Raw genomic sequence first — 26047 nt, forward strand, 5'->3', positions numbered from 1 at the left:
CCATTTTATAGATGAAAAAAATGAAAGTATAGAGAAATTATATCTTGCGGTAGAGCTGTATTTAAACTTCCAAGCCAGATTTGTAATCACTATGCTAAGTTTCAAGTAAACCATCTGCATTCATTTCATTAACTATAATGAAAGTGATAAGCTGGAAATCTTTGTTTTCTATTCTTTCTGTAAAAACAACCCCATCCCTCTGCAACTCCCCTCTCACTCCAGCCCCTCAGGAAAGTTTCTTGGCCTTTTGTTTCCTTATCTCTGGTAGTGTTGCCACGCATGGTGAAGCTGAAGCCATTTGCAGCACACTTATTTTTAGGTCTTTTGAAATCATAAACCTAAACTGACTGAGGGCAATATGCTAGGAGGAGAGAAGAGAGGTGTGCTTCTGAGGATCGCATGTAGGCAAAAACTGTGGAGAGCAGAGAGAAAAGTTCCTCCAGACCCCGGAGAGGAGGCGGGCAGTGTGCAGGGTCCCTGGGTAGTTAGGCACGTGGCGTGTTCTTTCACAGCAGCCCTGCAGGCAGCAGGCTTTCCAGGGAATGGGCTGCTAAGGGAGGGAGGCTAAGGGGCTCAGGCAAGGATGCTTGTACCCAAGGCAGGCATAGAAGCCCTGGCGTACCTCCCTTCAAGAGATCTTGTAAACATGGACATTGAGCACATCAGCAGTGACCAGTGCTGACTGAAGAATGGAGAATGGGTAGTCTGTCTGAGACTACTGCACTGCACAGGACCTCTATCTGAGTAGAGACAGAAAGAAGAGGAGAGGTGAGGATGGGGCTCTGGAATCCCAGTGATGCCGCCTGATATTTCTGTCCAACACAGTGAAATTGGAGTTTAGAATTGGACTTAATTTCAGTTCAGGAAAATGAATCTGATGTAAATAAAAGTGTTATTTCTTACACACTCTAATTTCAGGGGTGAAATTTACAACTACAACATAAGTAGACCCTAGGTTATGCATAATCTGTATAAATAGTGAATTTAGTTTTAAAGAGTGAAGGTTAAGAAAAAAAAGGACTACATATCTTAAAACAAACAAACAAACAAACAAAAACCCCAAAGCTTCAATGTGAACTTAATCCAAATTACTTGTATTTATCTTTAAGTGAGATGGAGGGTATAAAAACAAAAGGCCAGAAAACTTTCTTGGGGTGGGTGGGAGGGAGATGCAGTGGGATGGGGTTGATGGAATGAATGGAAAGATGGATGAATGGACGAATGGATGAGTAGACGGAGAGGTGGATGGAAAACAGGGAAGGAACAGAAAGAGAAGAAGGGAAGGAGGTAGGGTGAGAGAGAAGAATAGATGGTTAGAAGGATGGATGGATAAATGGATAGATGAATGCATACGTGGATGGATACATGGATGGATGATGGATAGATGGGTATAGGCCACATAAGTCTCAGTTTGTTCTGGTATATACTAATTTTTTACCGTAACTAAATTTTTTTACTGTAACTAAAGTTACGGTATATACTAATTTTTCTTAGCTAGCTAGCTGGCTTGCCACTGAACCCTGATCTTTTGCTAGCAACTTACTCTGTATACAGAGTTACCTGCTCTAAAGATTTAGCCAACCATGCTTCATTGTAACTTCAATGAAATAGACCTGCATGTCCCTGAAGTTATGATTGAAGCAACAGACTACAGAGCTCTAAAACTCTAAACTGCAAAAAATAAATGACTTCCTTTTTCTAATCAGTTCCAATAAAGTCTTCAGAATATAACATCCAAATTATAATACTGTGGTTAGATAGGATGCTCTGATCATATAATTCTTCTCTACGTCTGCAGAATAACCTAGACTTTGGAAAATGACTTTTTCTCCCAGGTGTTATACATAAGATGACATATGAATTTGTGGTAGGATGGATTTTCTGTAGTTCTCAAAGTATATTTAAAAACTTAAATTAGTTGACAATATTTCAAAATTGAGAGATTTCACATATGAACATCCAAATGTCCAGAATATCTGGAAAAAAAATCATAAGATCTGGCAACACTGGACACCAGGGCCACTGCATTAGGTTGTACAAGTTTGTATACAACCAACCCTGGGAGGAACAGACACAACCACCCCTTGTTCACAAAGACTGATGTATATGGAACCACGAAGGGTATTGTGCAGTGCACCATGCCTACTAGGCAGACAATCCTCTAAGGCAGCAAAGGGCTAAGTCTGAACACTGACCGTCCCCTTTAGACTGGGCCTGTGCTCTCCAGTGCCTCCCAGACCCCACAGCTCCTAGTTTATTTCTTGCTCACTTATTCACATTTCCTGCCTGGCCCTTAAGGCATTTGGGTTTTATATTCTCTGCATTCGATTTCTTTCCCTTCTGGTTGTCTGATAAAGTGGTTTGGCAGAAGTATAAGTGGGCTATCCATTTTAACTTTTTAATGCCATACTGGCACACAGGTACGTATGACAATGAAAATTTTATTTTTGGCTGCGCAATGCGCGGCATGCAGGATCTTAGTTCCCTGACTAGGGATCGAACCCGTGCCCCCTGCAGTGGAAGCGTGGAGTACAGACCACTGGACCGCCAGGGAAAGTCCCGACAATGAAAATATTTTTAAGGAATGATGGAGGCAGTACTTACTTCTGATTATGTGACTAATAAAGGTTAACCTGAAGCTTAAGCTCTTTAAAACTGGGTTACAAATAAATCTTATTTGATATTACTATTGCAATAATTTCATAGCATGTTGACTACAAATATCAAGAACAGAATATTTCTGATGCAAATCATCATAAAAATGCAAATGCATGTTAAAAATTTCAGCATATTTCAATATATTGTGGCACATTTTATTTAAATTAACAACGCTTAGTTTCTAGAACAGAGAGATAAGTAGATTCTGACTTATGAAGGTATTTATTGTTTTTCTCTGACTTGACCTTACCTATCATCTTTTGCTCTGTCCTATGCACCGACTAAAAACCATTCCAGGGAGAGACTATTGTCATAAGTCAGAGTCATGCATATCATGCAATTAATGATTATACTTATTTAGAAAAATCTTCAGTCATTTGAATGTTTCTGGAGAAATTGATGCAAAACCCATTTGATAAAACAGATTATTTTAGGTTTCTTTAAATAATTTATGGAAGAAGTTAGATTTGTTTTTATTTTTAGATTTTTAAATAGGGAAACTGTCATTTCTAGTAGTAATGTTTTATTCAATGAAATAAACTGACAAAAATAATTTTTAATTTCTTCAAAGAGATTATGGCAGTTACCTACAATCCCTTGAAACTTTGTCTACTGATCTGACTATAGAAAAATTGATAGATTATTTGTTGGAGACAGCATAAATCCAGGGACATGGCAATTTATACTAAAGCAAAAAGATCCATTTTGGGAAATCTCTGAAAAACTGTATACGTTGAGAAGAAATGTTTCAATCTTATAAAACTTAAATGTGACTTTTCCCTCAGAATGTAACAAATACCCTACAGATCAAAATGATTTAATTTCTGTTCTAAAATGGACAAACTTCAACTTGATAGACACTATTTCATGAGTAAATATCATTTTATCTGTGTTTCTAGGACAGGCTATTTCAATTAGTGGAATATTCTTGTTCATTGAATGTTACTACATATCCTACATAGGGATGGCTAGTTTTCAAAGATGCGCTGTATATAAAGTTGTGCTTAGCAGTAAAAACTAATGTGAATATAATTTATTCTCATTATTCAAAAACAAATTATCACATTCCCTCATGGCATTTTGAACGTAATGCACTGTAAATACTGTTAACATAGTATAATATACTAATGGGGCTGGATCTCTGACAGACACATCTAGTCATACATTTATCAATTTAATTACTAAAATTATTATATTAAATAAATCTCTTAACACATGGTCATTTTTTAGAAAGATTAAGAGGTAAAGAAGAAAATAAGATTAGAGTCTCTGGTTAGTTGAATTCCAGATTACAAGAAGTGTAATATGTATTTTCTGAAGTAAAGGATGAGTGAGCAAAAATAATACATTTCCAGATAACTGATTATTTATGTTTTTAAATTGTATATCTTTGTGTATAGTTCTAGAGTATGTTTATTTGACTAAGTTGTAATCAACTGAAACCACAAATGTATAACTCAACAATAAATGTAAACTTCGCTGGGCACTTAGGGCTACTTCAATATTAGCTCAGGAGCAACAATTTTAAGTGATGTATACTGATTGGTACTGATAAGAGCACTTTTTAAGAGCTCTGGAACACAGAGTCAGTGTTTTTATTCTCCACCTTGAAAACAAAAAGGCTGAAAAACAAAAATCAAAACTGAAAAGTGTCATTTCATAGAATTCAAATGAACTCTATGGAATCATGAAGGCAAAGGGGTCTTACAGCAGAAAAGGGTCATAAAATAGCTTGACAGACATATAACGGTGTTGAGGAAAGAGAGAAAAAAAGAAAAGAACTCTATTTCAATTCCAAATTACACAAATAAAAATAAATATATAAAACATGTCTAATCCATCTTTCATTAAGCTAAAATTCTTAGTTTTTAAGGAAAACCATAGGAGATACCTCAGACAAGTTTCCCTCTTACCTTCCACCTGCTCTATGGCTAAAAACAACTGGGGGTGTGGTTTATCTGCTCTACCAGTAGAACTCTACATGGATCACCAGATTCATTTATTAATAAACTCAAACCCCTTACCTGGTGGGAGAAATGCTGTATGCTGTTGTAACTGCATGTTGGCTAGAGCCTGTTGGTATTGGAAAATACCAGTGTTAAAGACTGCGGTGGCACCGTTGGTTTTTTCAAGAGCAGGCCTCTTTGGTAATGGGGGAAGTACAGCTTGAGGAATTCCCTGTTTAGTGAATGAGTATAAAAAACAAATACCAGTAAAAAGAGAAAAAGAAAAAAGAAAAATCAGTTGAAGGCTAAACTTGTTAGGAAGCATGAGCAAGCAAGCAGCAGAGCCCTTAACTACCCAAGGGGAACAAACATCCAATAAACAAAAATTTAAAGGGGAAAAAAAAAGCAAGATAAAAGCTTTAAAGGAAGCATTATTTTTGTCTTGGGGGGGAAAAAACCCACTAGTATGAGAGCACATGTTATAATGTGTTAAAGTGTTTTAAGTCCCATAATGCTTCAGGCTTTCTGGGAGAAGCCATTGATTTGGGAAAAGAAGAAAAGCTGCACTGCGAGCTCCATGAGGATTGACAAGTATAAGCAATGTTAATAGTTAATTGTACGGAGTGACCGAAACAGGTAAAATAAAAATCAGTCCCACTCTGCCCCTCCCCCATGTCTACCTAAACATGCACATGTCCCAGAGCATGCAAGTTTTTTTTTTTCTTACAACACTGAACTAGAAATATTAAAAAGTCAATAATTCTATCACTAAAGCCATGCTAACCAAACAGGTACATAAATATACAGTCCAAAAATACATTTTTAATGTCCTTCAAGTATTCCATTAGAATATTCTACAATGTAGTTAAACTGAATGTGGACTGCTGGGCTTTCGGAATCTTTCATTGTATGATATCCGTCCAGGGACTTGCATTACAGTCTTTCCACTAATTTTGTCAGGAAACCACACTCAGTTTTTCATTGTACTTTACAACTTTATAACAGAAAAAGGAATATATATTTTTAAATAGATTAAAAAAAAAAAAACTTGTATCTACAATAAAGCTACATGCCAAGCTAAAAGGTGAAAGGTCATAGTACCAGGTCAAAGGTTGCCTCGAGGGGTCGCTTCAGTGATTTGACAGCCGACTGAGTCTTAATTAGCAGGCAGCGAGCACATGATGGCAATGGGCCAGTGGGGTTCAAGCGCATTAACATAAACAGCAAGCAGAGGTGCATCATGGGGGCAGCAGTGCATTTTTGGGTAGGTGAGAAAAAACAAATAAAAAAACAAATCATCGGAATGCCATATACAACGAATAACAAGACTAAGCATGCACAATAAAGGCACTACTGAGTTGTTATTGGGAGGATAACTCCTCTTTGTAGTTAATTACAAACAAGATACTCTAACAGAAAAAAAAAAAAAGAGTGAAAGGAAGATAGGAGGAGAGAGTCTGCCTTCTGTATTTTTGCTCAAGTATCCGTAAACAAACACAGAAAAGACCTCTCTCGTGATTATTTTACTGTGCTATGAAATACCACACAGTGTTCTTTTTTATGAATATTTTAAAGATTAAGTCATATATTTATGTAAAAAAAAAGGACAACATTACAACAGCTAAGCAAGGAACAAAAATGGACTCATTAAGATCAGCTATTAGATCACATTAAAATTTACCTTAAGTATAGAGTTGAGTATCTGTCCTAAATGATCCAATTTCTAACTCCTCCTCGAGCACTGCTTTCTCCTTCCTACATAATGGCATAGGCAAGCTTCTCTAGTTTTACAGTTCTGTTTATGCCACAATATTGTTTAAGGTTATCTCGAGAGCAAACTGTTCAAAATCTTGTAGCTAATTCTAAAAACAATTTTGTGGAAGCAATTCTCCTAAATAGTTCCAGATTTTGTTATGGTTAAAAGCAAGATAATGTAGAGAAGAGCCTTGATGTGCAGAAGAACACACCGAAGGGAAACAATGGCTGATTAGATGGCACACAGAAATAAGAGGACCGAAAATGGCAGTATCGTTAAACCGAAAAGGAGACAGGTGTTCTGTACAAAGCAGAAATTTCAGAAACCCTATATCCAGAATAAGACACAGGATTAAGAGGTAGGCCGAGGGTAGGAGCAATCTGAACCATTTGAGGAGTTACTCTCACTTCTCTGAATGGTAACTTCATTATGTATTGTCTGGGATACCTGAACAAACATATCTTAAGCAAAACTTTTTTTAAAAAAGGTTAATAAATGAATAGCTTGTCGTCAGATATAGTTGTTCACTTTGCTTTTTTGACTGTTAACGAGGATTGAGCTGAGGTCTCTACTCACCATGGCAGCTGCGGTGGCTGCAGCCTGTGCTGCAGCAGCCTGGTTGACCTGGTATTGGGCAGCCTTGATCTTGGCTTGCAGATGTGCGGGAGGATGAAAGTATTTGCACTTTTCCCTAGAGCATCTCCCTTTGATGTAATCCATACACACGGTGACTGTGTTGTCATTGGTGTCAATCATTGTGCTGTCAGCAGGATGGGCAAACCGACAATCGTTTTCTCCTCTGTTGCAATTGCCACGCTGGTACTCTCGACATACCTACGGGGTCATTAAGTGCACAGGGGTCAGTCAACATGGACAAGTAGAAACTTTCCGAAGATTTTAACTTAAAGTGCAAGACTGGCGACAGAAGCCAACAAATGAAAGGGGAAAAGATAATTTGCAAAGGAACCACAAAATAACTTGAAAACATTCTTAGTTCGGTATACAAATTATAATCCCATTTCAGTAAAATGTCCATGAGAAAGAAAACACATTTATGATACTGATTATGGTAAAATATCTAATTTAAATTATGTTGATATACTTATTCATTACCAAGGGGGAAAACACTAACTTTATATAGTGAAGAACCCTGGAGACACCGCTTTAATCAAACAATCAAAGTTAATTTCACCAGTAATAAAGACATAATGACATCATGTACCTACTGATATGATGCACTGAAAAAAGGATACAACATTACATTTGTTGTATTACTGCTGAGAACGCATAACCTGAATTTATTTAATCATGAGGAAACATCAGACAAACTAAAATGGTAGGATGTTTTACAAAATGATCAGTACTCTTCCAAAGTGTCACGGTCATGAAAGACAAAGAAAGATTGAGACACTGACACAGACTGAATGATCCTGGAGTCAGAGAAAGGATGTTGGTAGGACAACTGGTGAAATCTGATTGAGGTCTGTAGATTGACTAATAGCAGCATATCAATGCTAATTTTCTGGTTTTGTGAGTGGTAACATGGCTATGTAAGCTGTCAATATTTAGGTAAGCTGGGTGAAGGATAGGCAGGAACTCTTGGTTCTATTTTTGCAGCTTTTATGCTAATCAGAAATTATTTAAGAGTGGAAGTGTAAAAAGTAAAATGATAGCTTTTTCATAAAATATTTCCAAGAGCTAAGTTTTTGATTATTAAAGATTTACCTGGTAGCTATAAAAAGCAGATGGAAAAAGATTAGTTTTTGTTACTGTTTTTTTTTTCTTTTTTGGTACGCGGGCCTCTCACTGTTGTGGCCTCTCCCGTTGCGGAGCACAGGCTCCGGACGCGCAGGCTCAGCGGCCATGGCTCAGGGGTCCGGCCGCTCCGCAGCATGTGGGATCTTCCCGGACCGGGGCACGAACCCGTGTCCCCTGCATCGGCAGGCGGACTCTCAACCACTGCGCCACCAGGGAAGCCCTATTGTTTGTTTTATATCTATTAATTTTGGATGGGGTCCCTGGGGAAAGGTGAAAATGGGTTATTTTTCATTCATTTGCTCGATTTTGACTCTTAACTATTAAAGTTTGTCATGGTGCTTGCTCTAATCAAGAGGTTGCCGGCGCTGTCTTCAGTCAGAATAGTTTGACCTTTTTACCACAAGAGGGCCATCTAAACACAGAATGTCCTTATATTTTTATGTTCTTACTTCATGCTTCAAGGATGTTTCCGTTTTGTTTTTCACAAATCTTTTTACAAACTGAGCGATGCAGACCCTGAACACTCAATTTTGGAATTCATCAAGGGGAAAAAAGGGGGGGAACCCCGTTGTGATTTAAAAAAACAAAGATTTTCTTGGATTTAAGTACATGAAATGATCACATTTAATTCTAGGCATTTCCCCCTTTTACATCCATATCCGATTATTGAGGAAAGTGCTTCCTTTTAAAAAGGTCTCTATAATTTGTATCGTGGTATATCTTAAAAATAGCATTATAAACGGCATCTTGCACCATTTGGAAACCTCAAGCTAGCTAAAGCATTGCATTCCACATAGCAATGACCCAACTCTATTCATCACCTCAATTTATGTAATTTTAAAAAATTATTAAATAACTACTCTGTGCCAGACACTCAGAGATATTAGGAATACAAAGATGACTTAGGAAGTTACAGAAGATCCTTTTTTTTTAATCGTTGCATTTATCTTCTTGAACAAAAGAAAACAAGGATATCCAGGAGTTTATAATTTGAAAAGCAGAAGTGGTAAAGCTGTTATCCAGAACTACTGTCCTCCACTCTCACTGAGGACTGGAATCAGCCGTGCAGCTTTCTACACCACAGATCCCCACTTACTAAATTAGACGCATCAAAATAGGAAGAGAGGAACACTTAAGTGAGGATAAAAACTCTTCAGGTATATATGTAAAATTATGCTAAATTTATACCACAGCATAAACAAAAAGTTACTTTTCTGTTTAAACAAATCTGAGTCAATGCAGCCTCATCCAATAGGAAACCATCTGTGTTCGGACACTACTGCTGTTAGCTCTTCAGTAATTCCTGCTTTCTCGAATATGCTCGCAAAGAAACTGGCAGCAACTGAACCAACACTCTGTTTTCCAATTTCTCTCACCCTTTGCCGCACTGACAAGAAAGAAGATCTGAAGGATCTTGAATAACTATTAAAATCAAAGATCTGCAATTTTTCAAAAACAATTATGCCAGTGCTGGTGCCAGAAATTTGAGCATTATTCTCCCAAAATATAGCCTGAGTGCCAGGCTGATATTGACTTTTTGTCCTTTTCTCTGTTCTTTTTATTTTCAGGGATGTGAACTTAAAATCAGGTTGCATAAAGATGATCATTCTAAGACCCCTTCTCGTCCCTCTCCATTTGCTTTATGCATGTGCCAGTGTGGTTTGTATAGGTTAACAATTGGTTTATTACAGTTTTGTACTCTTTACTGTCTTGCAGGATGCATTGAGGGAGAATTCTAAAAAACATTTAAGCAGAGTTGATAACTAGCAGTTAGCTCAGAATTTTGTTCCTAAATCCAGCCTTTTCTGATGTTCCAAGAACTTAGTTAACTGTTTTTGTATGATATACATTTTTGACTGTTTTATTTTTTTCTCCAACTTAAGGTTCCTCCTGACAAGAGAAATGGAACGGAAAAAATATACTGAAATAGCTGTTCTCCTATTATTCTTGCCTTTGAAAAAAATAGAGAAGAAACTGAAAATCTCTTGTGAAAACTTGTACTGGTGAGAGCTACAAGGCTAGAGGGGCTAGAGAAGTTTGCCAAGCTTTGGTTGTATACATGCATTGCTGGGTAACTATCTGAACAGAACAAACTTCCCAAAACTTTTCAAACAGATTTTTCTATTAGACCATCAATAAAATGGGATCTATCCCTTGACTGCTGAATATGGGTTTGGCCTGATAAACTCAAGAAAACTTTAGACTGTGTTGCTTCCCCAAAAGAAATCTCTTAGTTGACAGACAAAATTTCAACAAATCTAACCTTATAATTCAAATCAGGATAAGAAATTGCACAACTTACCATACAGAGAATTTGGAACAAAGAAGATAAAATTAAATTTGAAAATCCTAACGTTATGGCTCTTTTTTCTATTCTCATCCAATCTTCTGCACGAACATATTTTTCAAATAGTTGTAACTATAGTATGGCTATTACTTGGTGATCTGTTTTTGCTCAACAATGTAGCATAAGCTTTTTGTTTGTTTTACTTAATAGTGTCCAGAGTCATCATTTTTGCTGGCTGCATCAAATTCCATAAAGCAGATGTGTGTAATAAAAGTAACTCTTTCAGAGAGCATCTATAGATTACTTCCAATATTCCCATATTACAAATAATGTTGCAAAGAGTATATTCATGACCACACTCTTTAAAAAATCATTCTCTAAGGATAAATGTGCAGAAATGGCATTAGTGGGTCAACATATATAAGTACTTTTTACAGTTTGGTAAGTGGTTTTCAAACCTAGATGAAAATAATTCCATCTATTGATATTAGCTAAACACATAATGTGCTTCAATCAAAAAGAATGTTTGAAAAAAAAAAAAAAAAAAAAGAATGTTTGTAAGTATAAGTACTTATATGTACTATAAGTATTAAGGCAGTTGACCTATACACACTACTATATATAAAACAGATAATTGATAAGGACCTACTGTATAGCACAGGGAACTCTACTCAATACTCTGTAATGGCCTATATGGGAGAAGAATCTAAAAATGAGTGGATATATGTATACATATAACTGATTCACTTTGCTGTACACCTGAAACTAACACAACATTGTAAATCAACGATACTCCAATTTTAAAAAAAAAGTATTAAGGCAGGATTTGCTTTGGAAGTCAGGTAAGTTTTGTAAACTTTCATACAAAATGGGTAAGAGGTTGCTTTTACAGTAAACACCGTCATTTCAATAAAAATATTCACTGAAAATATTAAAGTACTAAATTACATTTCCAGAAAAACACCTTTGGCATATAAACTTTAAATAATCAAAAGAAAAAGCAATCAGAAAAACGACCCAAGGAAATCTAAATTAATTCTACATAAACCTTCTTTTGTTAATTAAATAGCAGTAGTAGGGTGGAAAGAGAATAGAGTTTGAAATCAGAAATTTTTGGTTCTATCTAGTGTTTATATTTACTAGCTCTGGAATCATGAATACTGAATAAGATAATGTACAGAGAGTTTAAAACACACCATACAAATCTGGTTAAACAGTTCTGTTATTCGATCTCAATTTCTATAAACATGATGAGCATATTTCAAAAGGGTCAAAATAATAACAGGTTGTATAAGTAGTATTAAATTCATCATTACTCTGCAAGTTAAGGCTTGAGAGTCTAAGGAAATTAAGGTCAATGTATGAACTTATTCAAAACTAAACAGCCATTTGCACGTTCTTTAAGAGACATTCTATGTTTTGTGCTTAACATAGTTAGTCATCTTTAGAGACTAACATTCAAAGCAGGAAGAGAGGGCTAATTGTAACAGGGAAGAGGGACTCTCAGGGTACTTTTTTTTTTTTTTTTTTGCGGTACGCGGGCCTCTCACTGTTGTGGCCTCTCCCGTTGTGGAGCACAGGCTCTGGATGCGCAGACTCAGCAGCCATGGCTCGCGGGCCCAGCCGCTCCGCGGCATGTGGGATCTTCCCGGACCGGGGCACGAACCCGTGTCCCCTGCATCCGCAGGCGGACTCCCAACCACTGCGCCACCAGGGAAGCCCATCTCAGGATACTTTAATACTTTGGGAAGTCAATTTAAACCTAATGACCAATATTAAGGAGCTTATTCAAAGACACATACATACCCGTTGTTCAACAGTAAGCATCATGGACTTTATTAAGTTTGAGCTAACACAACACTTTAAAAAAGAAATACTGGATAATCAACAATCTTATCAAAGAACCCAAAGCATTACAGGTCATGAATATACAATCTAATACAAAGAAATTACCTGTGTTTTCAATTCAAAAAGAATTCAAATATCCACATCTTAAAATTCTGGTGATTAGGGGAAATGATCTTAGTTAATTGTTTGTAAAATTACATTCCCAAGATAAATATCTGATGATGCGATATCTAGTTTCAGTCTGTTATTTGGTAACTGTACAAATTTGGTCTACCTGAACCTCATTTTTTAAAAACTGAAGAAAAAGTCATCTACTTTAGCTACCTCAGAGAATTTCTGTTAAGATCAACTGGGAATTTTCTTTGAAATCTAAAAGGTAGAACCTATCATTACCACCAAGCCAGTGAAGACAAGCATATATCTATAGATGATATAGCTAAGAATGTCATTTGACCTTATGTAATTAAAAAAATCAAATCTGAATATATAGGAATGACCAACTAAATAAAACTTCCCATTAAATCCACTGCCAGGTTTTCATTTATTCATTTCTATGCATGACAGGACATCTGAAACAAGCTCATCAATATGTCAAATGTTCAAATCTATAGTTACCTTTATTACTCCTTCTAAATAACTGCAAAGATAGGGACATTTTAGCTTTAATTTGTATGAAGAAATTGGTGGAAAAACAGCAAATATGAGTTGGCTAAGCCAGGATTAGCAATTCCCTTATTTTAAACAATGTACAACTCTATCATCTCTAAAACAAAACTCACACTAATCACAGACAGTAATAATCGACAGAGACTAGATGTTTTAAATGGGGGCTCTGACCACATTTTAGAGTCATTCTAAAGCCTTATTACAATTTTAAAAAAATGTAGACCACATAGACCTGTGTGCATGAAACTCAATATTTCTTGTTAATTTTCTAAAGAAATTAAAATATCATACAAGCAGTAGCCAAACACTCTACAAAAATACGGAAGTAAAATAATTCTATCAATAAGCCTTTCTTATATTATTAAAAGCATTTGCTTTTCTAATCTTAGTTTGAATTGCATCTTTTATATGCAATAGATCATGACAAATCCATTAAATGCCTATAATAATGTCATGTAGGAATGCCTTTCACTATCACTTGTATCCACATTTATCATTAAATGCTCTTTTTTGTGTAGGCAGTAGGTATCATATGTTTTTATGCCTATATGAAAAAAGTCACTAGACTCTTCTGTGTCAGTAAGTAGTGGAAGCATTCAGTATCCAGTGGTCTGAATTAGAAATTCATGTCATGATTACCTCAGTAGAATAAAACTTTTGGCACATGAATACTTTATTTTAAAACAAACTTTAACTGAAAAGTATCCGAAGCCGAGTGGTTTGCTCACCTTTCCTGGAATATGTCATATGTTTTTGTCATATAGACTATTGATATAAAAAATGATGTAGAGTTCATGAAATGGCAATCTAATGTTTCCATCAGCATATGAAATATGTGGCCACTGGTTTGTCTTTTGTTTGGTTAATGCTGTTATGCCGTATAAATTACCCTAAAAATTATCACCAATTGCTTAAAATATTTCATAATGCTATACATTGTGTTCTCAGCAATTTCACAAAATGTAGAATGCTAAATGCACTGGAGGAGGAAGATTTTTGTATACAAGTAACTGTACATGAGGTAAATGATGAAAAGTTAAGACAAATAACAGGTGCTGGCATCCCCTGGAATAGGTATTTTATAGACCATTCGCATTTAGAATCACCTGGCAGATCTGTGCAAAGGATTCCAGAGACCCGCTAAAGACCCACCGAATCAGTCTGTGGGGATGAGGCCCTGCATTAAAATTTTTTTTTTAGTTTTTTTTTTGTTTGTTTTGGCTGTGCTGTGTGGCTTGTGGGATCTTAGTTCCCTGATCAGGGACAGAATCCAGGCCCTTGGTAGTGAAAGCCCCAGTCCTAACCATTGGACAGCCAGGGAATTCCCAGGCCCTGCGTTTTTCACAATCATCCCAAGTGATTCTAATCACATTAAATCTTGAAAACCATTGCTCTAGGACTAGGGGCATGAACTAGATGCCATATTTTGTAGCTGGAATGTTCAAAATGTAAACATGTTCTCAAGGAGAATGCTAACACATGTTTAAAATGTGTCATATTTTATCTCTTCTGTTATATTACCCTAAGCTCTGAATAAGGGAATGTATTGTCCTGTGATTAATTAATTGATTAACTGGTTGACTGACTCATTTATTCCTTCACTGACCAAGTTACTGGGCATCATTTATGAGCTTGGCACTATGCTGGTGGACCTTTTCTTGTTGTTAATAACACAGCTGATAACCTTATAAGGCTTCAAGATATTCCTTACAACACTTTTTACGTGAAAGATGTTCAACAGTTCTTCATTGGATATTGTTGAATAAACAAGAGAATAAATGCATTCATGGATCCTTTTTGTACCATAATAAATTGTCTGTCGTGAAAATAAGTCAAACAATGATTTCCTTAATTACCAACTCTTTGTAATGAAGCAAAGATATGACTAAAAACATCAGTCCAGGGCTTCCCTGGTGGTGCAGTGGTTGGGAGTCCGCCTGCCGATACAGGGGACACGGGTTCATGCCCCGGTCTGGGAAGATCCCACATGCCGCGGAGCGGCTGGGCCCGTGAGCCATGGCCGCTGAGCCTGCGCGTCCGGAGCCTGTGCTCCACAACGGGAGAGGCCACAGCAGTGAGAGGCCCGCGTACCGCAAAAAAACAAAACAAAACAAAACAAAAAACCTCAGTCCTTTCCAGTACCTACAGATTTTAACAATTTCTTAAAATAATCATTGAAAATGACCGCTACTTGAAAATTACACAAAGGCATCCCAAGGTCACAAAATGGAATTTTAAAAGCCTAATTTCAGAGGCTGATATTCAGGAGATTTGCTTCTCTTTAGAGAAAACCATGAAGACTGAATTTTACAGCATAGAAAGTATGCAGGTACAAGGTCTTTTAAAAGATATCCAACAAAGAATGGATAATATGAATAGCGATAGAAAGCTTAGGTGTGTGTGTGTTATTTATATATTAAATACCTTTTCAGTAGTTTGTGGCTGGCATTAAACACAGGAAAATGACCTAAATTTCACCTAGAATGTTCTAACTGGAGGTGATCTTAGTGATTATCTGGTATATTCCCCTAATTTAATATGTGTGGAATATGAAGCTCAGAAAATATAAAAAACTTGACCTATGCTTACTCACCTAACTAGCAAAATCACCAGCACTAATCCTTGGATTCAATTCCTGTTTTTTCAATTTAACATTTTTTGTAGTATCACACTGGGTGCTATAAATATAAATATGTGTTAGTGCCTCTAAACAGAACCAGAAGGCTGATAATCTACTGTGTTTTTAACTTCTTCATTGTCTATTTTGTAGCCAAAGAGAGAAGTGGCAAGAAGAATTGGCCAATATTTTCACTGATTCAAAATCTGTTCACCTCAAAAGGAACTCAAAATTCTAAAATGTACTTGGGAGTTCCATGAGTTAAAAATAGAGTATAAATTTAAACCCCAAATAACTAAATGTGTAAATTAAGTGTGTGCACTTACTGCCATGTCTTTTAGACTCCAAGATGCGGCGCAATTAGCATGAGAGGAAATACCCTGAAGATAGGAGTGTCTAAAATCACAAGTGCTAGGAGAAAGGTGCCCCTTAGCTTCACATTGCAACATCCTAACAGGTTGTAACTGTGACATTGAGTCAGATCCTGTGAACCAGAATAAGGAAGCTGCCCTACCATCAGGCATTTAGATAAGTGGAATTCAGGTTAAAAGGAAATGACAGTCATTGTAACAGTAGCCATTTGTTGTGACTATGGGAAAGGAAGACAGACAAAATACTCAAAGTAGCTTCTTGCAAAAGAAAAACAAAACAAAACAAAGAGACAGAGGTCTTCATTTTAACTAAACACCATACAAAATATAACCAATTACAGACTACCTAAAATTGTGGGAGGATTAGTTTAAAAGAGTTCTGACCACACAATCAGCCTTTTAAAGAGATTCTTTGATAGAGATTTAAATAGGGACGTTCTCAGCTTTACGAATATCATCTCCTATGAATAATTAATTCTATCAAGTTCATCTCAGACTGCCTATTTGGTTCCCATTAAACAATCAACAATTACACATTATGAACCCAGGGTTTGCTTCAGAAAGGTCAGCGGCGGGGAGGGGGAGGGATGATTCACACGTTGAGCATCTAATAATTTTTAAATATTTAAAATTTCTTAAATTTCCTCCCAGTTTATCTGCAAACAGCATTAGTTAATCAATGAGCAAGAACAATTGTGCAATGACAAACCACCCACAAGTCAAGGTGTTATCTCTAGCACACAGCAGAGTCCTTGGTGCACAGAGGGCATGCAATTAAGTCTCAACATCCTTCCTGAGTTCTCCTTGTGGAACTCTTGTAATTAGTAGCTTTTCCCAAAACGTTCAAGGAAAGGTAAAAAATAAGCCTAAAATAAACAAACAAATGAAAACTCTAAAGGGAACATACAAGCCAAAATTTGCTGCCTCCTCTTTGTACTTTCACCTGTATGGGAAGGGAGAGTAATCTACTAGTGTTTAAAAATGTAGTCCTGAGTTCATACCCCACAGGAACATCCTACCCACGTGACCTTGAATAAGTTATGTTACATCTCTCTCCATAAATTTATCGCCCTGTTAAATGGAGTTAATGATAGTATCTTCCTCATAAGATTGTTTTGGAGATTAAATGTGTGTTGCATATGAAGGGGTAACGCTGTGATTGGTAGATAGTAAATATCCAATAAATATCAACTATTATTATTACCATCAAAAAGATGGTGGCAGTTATAAATACTCTGAAAGCTGAGATCCTTTGTAATGCATGCAATGAAACTTAATAAACAAAACATTGGTGCTTATTAAATAAATTCCTGCTACTGATTAGAGTCAATTATGTTCACACAATGGCCTTGTTTTACCGCTTTCTCAGTAATTAAGACACGTAAAAGTTCTCAGCACTAAGTATTGCCTCATGCTAACCAGGGAAAAGAGGAAGAGCTCATTTGCTCTTTATACGGACACCAATGCTAGATTTGAGAGCTTCAATGTACAGTAATGTTGCCATTTTCCCCCTTCATCTAGAGTTTACCAAGTTCACTAATTTACAGCCATGCTAAAATTCTCAACAACCATTTCAACATAAGATTTATATCTTTCATTTCTTTTTCATGTAGCAATAGCAAAGTACATACATCTGATCATCCTTGATTCTAAGACTGAGTGCATCACCCAATTTACAATTTAAAAACTTATAATCACATTTCACAAACAAGGCTGCCTCGCTATTCCAACCAAAATATTATGAGGCTTATGAGGAAACTTGCAACGATAAATTTTAAAAGTTTGTAGATAGTAACTAAATAACATCTTTATGAGAACAAGTATCAGGGGATTGATAGAATTTGTTAATAGCCACAATAACAAGAAACATTTAGAAAGCTTCTGCTGTGTGCCAGACACTGACTAACTCTTTGAGGTAAGTGCCGTAAGTTTCTCCATTTTGAAGATGAGGAAACTGAGGTACAATGAAGTAATAAGCAGTCTGATCCCACAGTCCAAGTTCTTACCCATTATTCTACATACGGATGTTGTGGCTTCTATAAATGTTACATTCATCAAGTATAGCGTATCTATATTCTAGCCAAATGCTCCAAACACTAAACCAAAATCTCTGCTTTGAATTGTTTTTAACCTTTATGGCCACGGAAGGAATAAACAAAGAGCACACTTTGAAATTTAGAATGGAATACATAAAGACACCAGCGAATCACTCCTACCTCAAGTCTGTCTGTCCGCATTAATTTCTGTGCAGCGGCTGCAGCAGCTGCAGGTACAGGGACCCCAGGATTCCCCGTAACCAACATTGGTGCAGTCGGCAAGATCTCTGCTGGAACCAGGCTTGGGGAAACAGGTCCCAGGTAGGGATTAAAGGCTGCTGATGCATTGGTGGCTAAGCTTGGTGCAACTGAAAACATTGGCTGAAAAATAAAATACAAAGCAAAATTTAATCGGCAGGTCTTGGTTCAAAGTTGATATCCTGCATTATATATCTGTCCTCCATCCATGTATCCATGCATCCATCCATAATCCATTCTTCCTTTGCTTCCTCTTTCCCTCCCTCCCTCTCTCCATTTAACTGTATGCTTATTTACTCTCATTTAGGATAAGAATGTTTCTTAAAATAAGCATTCATCAAATCAATGTTTTTCTAAAATATAATGGGTAATTATCCATTAAATTTTCCACTGGGATTTTGAAGCTTGGGGTCTATAATACTTGCAATTTCTTTTTGAAAAATAGCTCAACCATTCAATACAGAAACTTCTTGTGGTTACCTAATCTCCACCTTTGTCCTGATTTAATCCTGGAAACTTGTCTAAGAAATACATTTCATAACTGCTACGTCAGATGTACTTAAAAGATCTGTTTACAACTGTTAATAGGTTGCAAGTGTCCTATTATCTAGAATAAATAAAGCAGAACTCACAGTGGATAGCAGAATTTCACAGTCAATGTAAACTGTGAATAAATCTTATGGGATACGTGAAAGGTGATGATGACACCATTTCTTTTGAGCACATAAGATAAAGTATTTGGCATATATATTTGTTGCAGGTTTTCCTGGGGAAATTATAAATCTTCCACCAGCCTATTACGCCTTTGTGAGATACTTAACGAATTCAGCTTACTAGGGAGAAACTATTCTGAAATGTGAAGTCTGAAAAAGAACACTTCTAAAGAAATGCATTATGATTGTTCAAGGAAATACATATAGTAGCATTGAATAAAATGCTACAAGATAGATTTTTTTTTTGCCAGAAATGCTTTCATGAATATATGAAAATGGTTTCTATTTGTTGATATGAAAATCTGCATATCAGGAAATATATCTGTTTTTGAGTAAAATTAAATAATTTACCTGAAATCTATTTTAACAATGTGCTTTTCCAGTTTTCAAAAGATAACCTAGCACAATTTTCCACCTTACTGGTGGTAAATTTTCAACTTTCTAATTCAATGGAGTTTTCATTCTTGATGTTTAATGCTGTGTGTAATAATAATGTTTGTTTCCAAAACACAAAAACAAATGGACAAAATGGATCCTGTTCTTTAAGGTAATTTTAAACAATTTGTTATCTTTACCCTGTAGTAAGGAATAGAATCACAGAAATTTCTTTTAGAAAGAAAGGGACATGAGAATGTAGATAATTCTTCCCTCTGACAGGAATAAGAAGTTAGATGACCCCAGAGTTTATTTAGTATTCAAGAGAGTTTTGGTGTAAAGTTTTATGCAATCAAGATGTATATGTTACAAAAGTAATTCTTACAGCTCATAAGAAATATCTTAAAAAAAATAAAATATATCCTTTATCTAATTTGGCCCTGACTCATCCTGTATTTAGAAGAGTAAAACAGATTTCAAGTATTCTTTTTTTCTTAGGGCAGTGGTTCTCAATTATGGGTGATTTTGTCTCGCAGGGGACATTTTGCAATATCAGGGGACATTTTTGGTTGTCACAGCTGGGAGGGTGCCAGCTGCACCTAATGGGTAGGGGCTGCTAAGTGTCCTATAACACAGAACAGTCCCTCATAACAAAGACTTATCCAGCCCCAAATGTCAATAGTGCTGGGGTTGAAAATTCCTATCCTAAAGGATACAGCCTTCTCGTGACTTCACAAATTGTTTTAGGACAAAAGATTTGCAGCTAGCATGTCCAGTCTTACTAAGAAGACCATGTAATATAGAGTATTTAATACATAATTTGATTCACTTGGGTGAATAAACAATATACCATGGATTCCATCGATACTTTCAAATTAAAATAATTATTGTTCCTAATGTGTTGGTTTGAATGCCATGTTTAGTTGCCCTGCCAGGTTGATGGCTCTTGATGAAGTCGCCTAAAGTAATACCTCCAGTCCCCAGTTCCATCCCTGCCCAAGGCAGCTGCCCACGGACAATAGGAAACTATTGGGGGTTCCAGATATTAACAGTCAATAACCTGTCAGAAACTGGGGCCCAGAGCAATCTCCATCTATCAACAGTTACTTATTCAAACAGCAGCTGATCTGATACTGCTTCACTGACTACTGGCTGCCAAGGCAGCAGCAACACAAGAGTTGACCTGTATAGTAAATACATGTTGAACTTGGATCTCTATTCAGAAATATTCAGGTTAAACTTACACTGTTGCATACTGTCGGACACAATATGTGAAATTTCAGCCAGAAAAACACTCTAATTTTTCTCTTAGATATTTAAGAATTATAAGAAATTTAGCACAGAAGACTAAAAGACTAGTTTAGAATATGGAGAACAGAGCTGGTCAGTGTTAATTCTTGCTATGAATTAATATGTATTTCCAGAGAGGGCATTTTAAACGTATACTTCAGAAAGTTATTGAGATGTTTATGTCACTTTGCACAATCTACTATAATTATTTAGAAGCAGAGGTCAAACTGACAAACTGATGGAGGGAAGAAAAGCATTCTTATTTTAAGAAAATAAGATCAGTGGCCAGTAAAATTCAGCTTTGTTAAATATCAATGAATAAAATAAATTTATAATCTGCAATGCACATAGTGTAGCAGTTGCATATTACAGATAAAAGAATACTTTTATGAGATAAAAATAGTCATGGTATATTAACTGGAAATAATTTTTCCACTAGATTGTTTCTACAGAGTCGTCACATGAATTAATTTTCTGACAATTCAGCAGAACAAATTCAAATCTGAAGAACTTTAGGGCACTGTCCCCAAGTAAAATCTGTAGCAGCTTCTAAAATTCTAAAGCATCAACTATTCAACAAACATTATCTCAAACTGCTCCCTCTCCAGGTAAAGAGTTATTTGCTAAACAGGCAGACAATCGATAATAATAGCTCTATACTTTGAAACTGGATTCCAGTAGCTGCCAAAAAAAACCCCACTGAAGTGCAGCATTCCTTCATTTCTTTTGAATTTCTGTAAATTTGTTATATCCCTTTTTCAAAGAGCACCTTGCTGGAGGTAGGTCTTGCTGGCCCCATCAGAGTGCTCTAATCAGATTAGTGAAGCACTTGAACTGTAGCACTGCCAATTCTCTATTCCAAAAGCCATCCTAAAGAGGATTCAGCAGAATCACAAAGACGGATATTAATACAATGGTATTATCAAGCAGCATCCTATTTTCTCCGAAGTAACCACAGGATAACATATAACTATGTAATTGGTGTATTTGATACTGACTATATCCTTCTAATAATGATTTACAGATATCTTTGTTCCCAGAAGGCGTAAGGAAGGTTGGCTTATGATTGCCTTTTTGCCAGTGAACATCCTAAGCAGAGAAAAACAAATGGCAATCTTACTAATGCTGGTGCATTTATGGGCTAGCCACTTGTTTGTTTTAAATGAGACACTTGATTCCATTAAGGTAATCAGGCCTTATTATGAATGAAAATGTTATTCAATTTCACATTATAACCCTCGTTAAATGTGTGCCAACATGATTATTACAATAATTCTATTTATTGTGTGCCAGGCATTGTGCTAAGTGCTTTACCTATGTTATTATATTTAATCCTCATAATAGTAGAGTATAAACTCCTTGGAGCAAACGAAAGCAAAAACTCCATTGCTTTTGTTACAAGGAGGAGGGGATACATGTTTAGTTCACTACTAAATTCCCAGAACCGAGAACGATGCCTGGCACACAGTAGGCCCTCAATAAATATACACTGAGTAAGTGTTTGAGTGAGTGAATGTATGAATGGAAGTGTGAATAAATTACAGCCTTGTCGGGTGGATATTATTAATTTCATCTTGCAGATAAGGGAAAGGGCTCACAGAGATTATGTGCCCATGGTCACAAACGAGTGCATGGAAGACCTAGGATTTAGACATCGGTGTGTTTAATTCCAGGTGGTTCTAAAACCAGTGGTTCTCAATGCTGGCTGTCCAACAGAATCACCTGGACGACTTGAAGCCCAGAACTCCCTGGCACTCTCTACTCATCATAATCTCTAGGCAGCAGTATTTTTTAAAGCTCCTGGGGAAATCCGATTCCATATACTATGTGGTCTTCTACTATTTAAATACAGAAATAGGCCCAGTTTTCAGGATCTATGTGAGGTCTCTAAGTATATGTGCTTCCTGTGGCTCCCTGCTTTTGAACTTGGTTTTCCCTCCACGGTGAAGGTTGCTCCTGTCCAGCCCAACTGTTTAATTCCTAATTAGGCTTCAAGAATCAGGACTCTTTCTCGAAGTTTGCCCTGATCCACGCACACCTCCAACTAGGAAGGGGCTTTTCCTACCCTCTGTTCCTACGTAATTCTTCGTCACTGGAATTCAGTATTGATCGCCAGGTGTGTTTACTTAACCATCCCTTCTACTTGGGCTCTCAGAGTACAGTCTCATGCACTGTGCTTTGTCCATTTTGCACATCCTGCACTTGGCATCTATACAGGTCCTCTACAAACATTTGCTTAACAAATATATTTATGGATTTGCTGTTTTTCTCTGTCACAGAAACTAAGTAGCAAATATAATTAAATATTTTCTAGTATACATATTTGAACATTAAAAAAGATTTAGTGTTATTTCCTCTGAATCTCACATTTTAATCATTAATTTCTTTAGTATGCTTATTTAAAATTTAATTTATTTTATTTTTGATTGTCACTTTTTTTATACTGAACTAAGTTTCATTAACATACTGTTACCATGCTGTAATCTTGCAAATATGATAGGGATTCTAATTTATTTTAAAACACTGTGTGAAACAGGGTTTGTTTTGCATATAATGTTTGCCATTTTTAATAAAATAGAGGGAGTATATAAAACAAATAATATATACTCAGTATGTGCTGGGATTTACAGAACACAAATTTTAAGTCAGACTTTTCTAGATTTTACCTCTGTGTGTGTGTGTGGCGGGGGGTGGTGTATGTGTGTGTTTGTGAAGGTCAAACGTGTAAACAGGGAAAAATTAAGCTTTTTAAAAAAATTTACAGCACAAAATCAAGGTATATAAAACCATGTTTCTGGGTAAGCACAGCCCTGTACAAGCGCTATAAGCAGTCTCTGTAAACAATTATTTTGAATATAAACATAGAGCCAAAAGCTAAGGGGAATTATCAACAAATTTACATTTCAGTGTCTTTTCTTCTAAGAAGGTAGCATGTGGCTGGAATAAAATGAGAAATACTGTTTTAAACTCTGCTTCTAGACTGACTTGCTGACTGGGCAAATCAAATGACCACTTACTTTATTCTTAATTTCACATTATACTTCAAGGAACTTTTAATGAAGTAATAAACATTTAAATAAAGAAGACTTACTTCTAGCCCTCCAAGAAGAAAGGTATCAACAAATATGGCCTGGTGCCTAAGATTCAGGGCCCATTCTCATGCTGCTTGAGGAAGTAGAGGCTCCTTGACAGAAATGGGCAAGTAGTAAGATGGGGAGGATGGATGAAATAAGATTCAGGGTGACTGACCTGGAAACATTTTTACCAGAAACACTTGGGGACAAAGCAGCCTTATCTCAACCACTAGTTGGATAAACTGGAATGTAAAGCACTAAACAACAATTTAAGAATTCTAGGTGTTCCTGGAAGTGTGACAAATGGTGACTTCAAAGCTTTCAGGAACCAAATGCCAAAAAAAACTGCTTGGATATGAAGTGAAAGCAAAGGCAAGGCGACAGGAGCAGCAAAGGAGCTCCTAAGACTGCAGCCAAATCCAGCAACTTTGAATGTCTCTACCCCTAGCCTACTTCAAGTTCATGAAATGCATAGGGAACTCGACGTGAGTTCTGTACCTCAAAGTGGCTAGTGTGTGTACCTTCAGGGCAGCTGCCATGGGAAATTATAGATGGCCAAGGCCAACCTTTGGGCACACAGGGAAAGGCATGGGAGGGCACTGCTAGGGGACCTCCAGAGCTCAGATACACTCTTCAAAACACTGCTTATGCAGACCTCTTCAAGGGCAACGCCAAGAACCTGGAATCAACGGGATTTCTGAAAAACATCTTTCTGGGATGGACCAAAGAAATACACCAGATGCCTCCAAGTTGTGAGCCCCTAGGTGCAGTCTATCATTGGTTATTTAGTAATTTCTTGTTAGATTACCTTTGCATCAGATAGTGCATGGCAAAATAATTGTATTCTTTAACGTACTACCTAGAAAAAAAATCCAGAAATTTTATTTTTTTAATTTGGATAATTAAATACTATACGTCCTCTATTTATCTTCAAAGATCATACAATAAAGGAAAAACTGCTCTTTTGCATTTTTATTAGTGGTTTAGAAATGATAATAGAACTAACACCAATTACTTGATAATTTACTATGCTAAGTTTTAGGAAGTAGACATATAAATTCAATTATTTATTTTCAACTACTTATTTTCTTATCTTATGAAATTGGAATAATTATAACATGGGTAGGACCTTTCAAATAATATATCTTAAAGTTTTCACTACATGTTGAAGACGGCCAGGGTTTTTAAATGAATCCACCAAAGACCCAGAGTTGGTTGGTGGCAATCTCCATTTAGTGTTTCTACAGCATGGATGCCAGAACCTGAACGGCCTGGGTGAAAATCCTGGCCCTGCTAACTCACTAGCTATGTAACTTGGGCAAACTAGTTAATCTCTGAACCTCTGAGTCTTCATCTCTAAAGCTGGATAATATTCCCTACTTTTATAGTATGGTTGTGAGGATTTATGATATAAAATGTGCTGAGTGCCTTCAATGCCCTCAGAGTACTGTAATTACGCCCCAAATGTTATGTTCTTTTTCAGATTCTTGGCTTGGTACATTTCATTACAACATAATCAAGTCCATGAAAACAAGAAACTCACCTATAAATCCCTGCATTTCCCAGACCAGCCCAGTGTCATGTTCTGGAGATCTTAAATTTATAGACCCGGTTTCTCAAAATTTATGAGAAAATGAGAACCCAAACTGGGCGGCAGGATAGCTATTTCCTGGTCCCAGCAGTACCCTCATCAAGTCCCTGGCTGCCTCTGCTAACAGTCTACTAATAAGTATCCACCTGTACTCCCCATTCTATGCTGCAGTCTCTATATAATTGGGCTTGTGCTCTGGTTCCAGTTATAATTCCCTTGGACTCTGGCACAGGTAAACTCCCATGAACCTCTGCCTGTTCTTCTCATGTTTGGGAAACTCTTTCCCTCGTTCTTTCTTTCACTTATCAAGCAATTTTTTAAATCTCTGCTACATGCCAGGCATAATGCTAGATGCTTCTGAATTTGATTAGACCTTGCTAGCCTCTTCCCCTCTTCATGTTTCCTCCGGTTATGGTCTGGGGGCCAAACTGGCTGGCCCTAGAGAACTAAGATGCTTTACTTACTTGACTAAAAGCCCAGTCACTGCTCAGATATTCCTGATACTGCTGATGTTATGAATCTGCTCACAGTATTATCTCCTTTGCTATCACTTACTGCCTGGGTTGGATCCAAGTTTATACCACGTCTTCAAACACCACCATCTATTCTAGTGGCCATCCTCTTTTGAGTGGCAACCCTTTTCCATATTAGTCACCTGGCTGCTTCCAGCTGTTATAATTCTGTAGGCCCAGCTCTAAAGTTCCAGTAAGCAGCTGGTTATGACCATCTCGTTTATTTCTGAAACTGCATATCATTACCCTCATCAAAACAGGACTGACTACAAAAAGGATCGAAAAGTCTCA

The 26047-nt window shown here is 36.6% G+C and overlaps 1 protein-coding gene across 19 annotated transcripts in view; it reads right to left on the reverse strand.

The window, feature by feature from the left end:
• The window catches only part of MBNL1 (muscleblind like splicing regulator 1), a 177758-nt gene that overhangs the window by 12574 nt on the left and 139137 nt on the right, over nt 1-26047 (reverse strand). For 11 of the 19 annotated variants that reach the window (XM_081234183.1, XM_081234193.1, XM_081234191.1 and 8 more), the window contains 4 exons: nt 18124-18324; nt 6937-7194; nt 5706-5759; nt 4683-4836 (listed from right to left, as the gene is read on the reverse strand). In XM_081234183.1, coding sequence (XP_081090309.1) covers nt 4683-4836; nt 5706-5759; nt 6937-7194; nt 18124-18324 — 667 coding nt within the window. Of the gene's footprint in view, nt 1-207; nt 741-4682; nt 4837-5705; nt 5760-6936; nt 7195-18123; nt 18325-26047 lie in introns of those variants that run through there. The other 8 variants (XM_081234178.1, XM_081234188.1, XM_081234189.1 and 5 more) reach the window with 2 other exon arrangements.

This window comes from Mesoplodon bidens, assembly GCF_964165515.1.
Source record: "Mesoplodon bidens genome assembly, chromosome: 5".
Lineage (NCBI taxonomy): Eukaryota > Metazoa > Chordata > Mammalia > Artiodactyla > Ziphiidae > Mesoplodon > Mesoplodon bidens.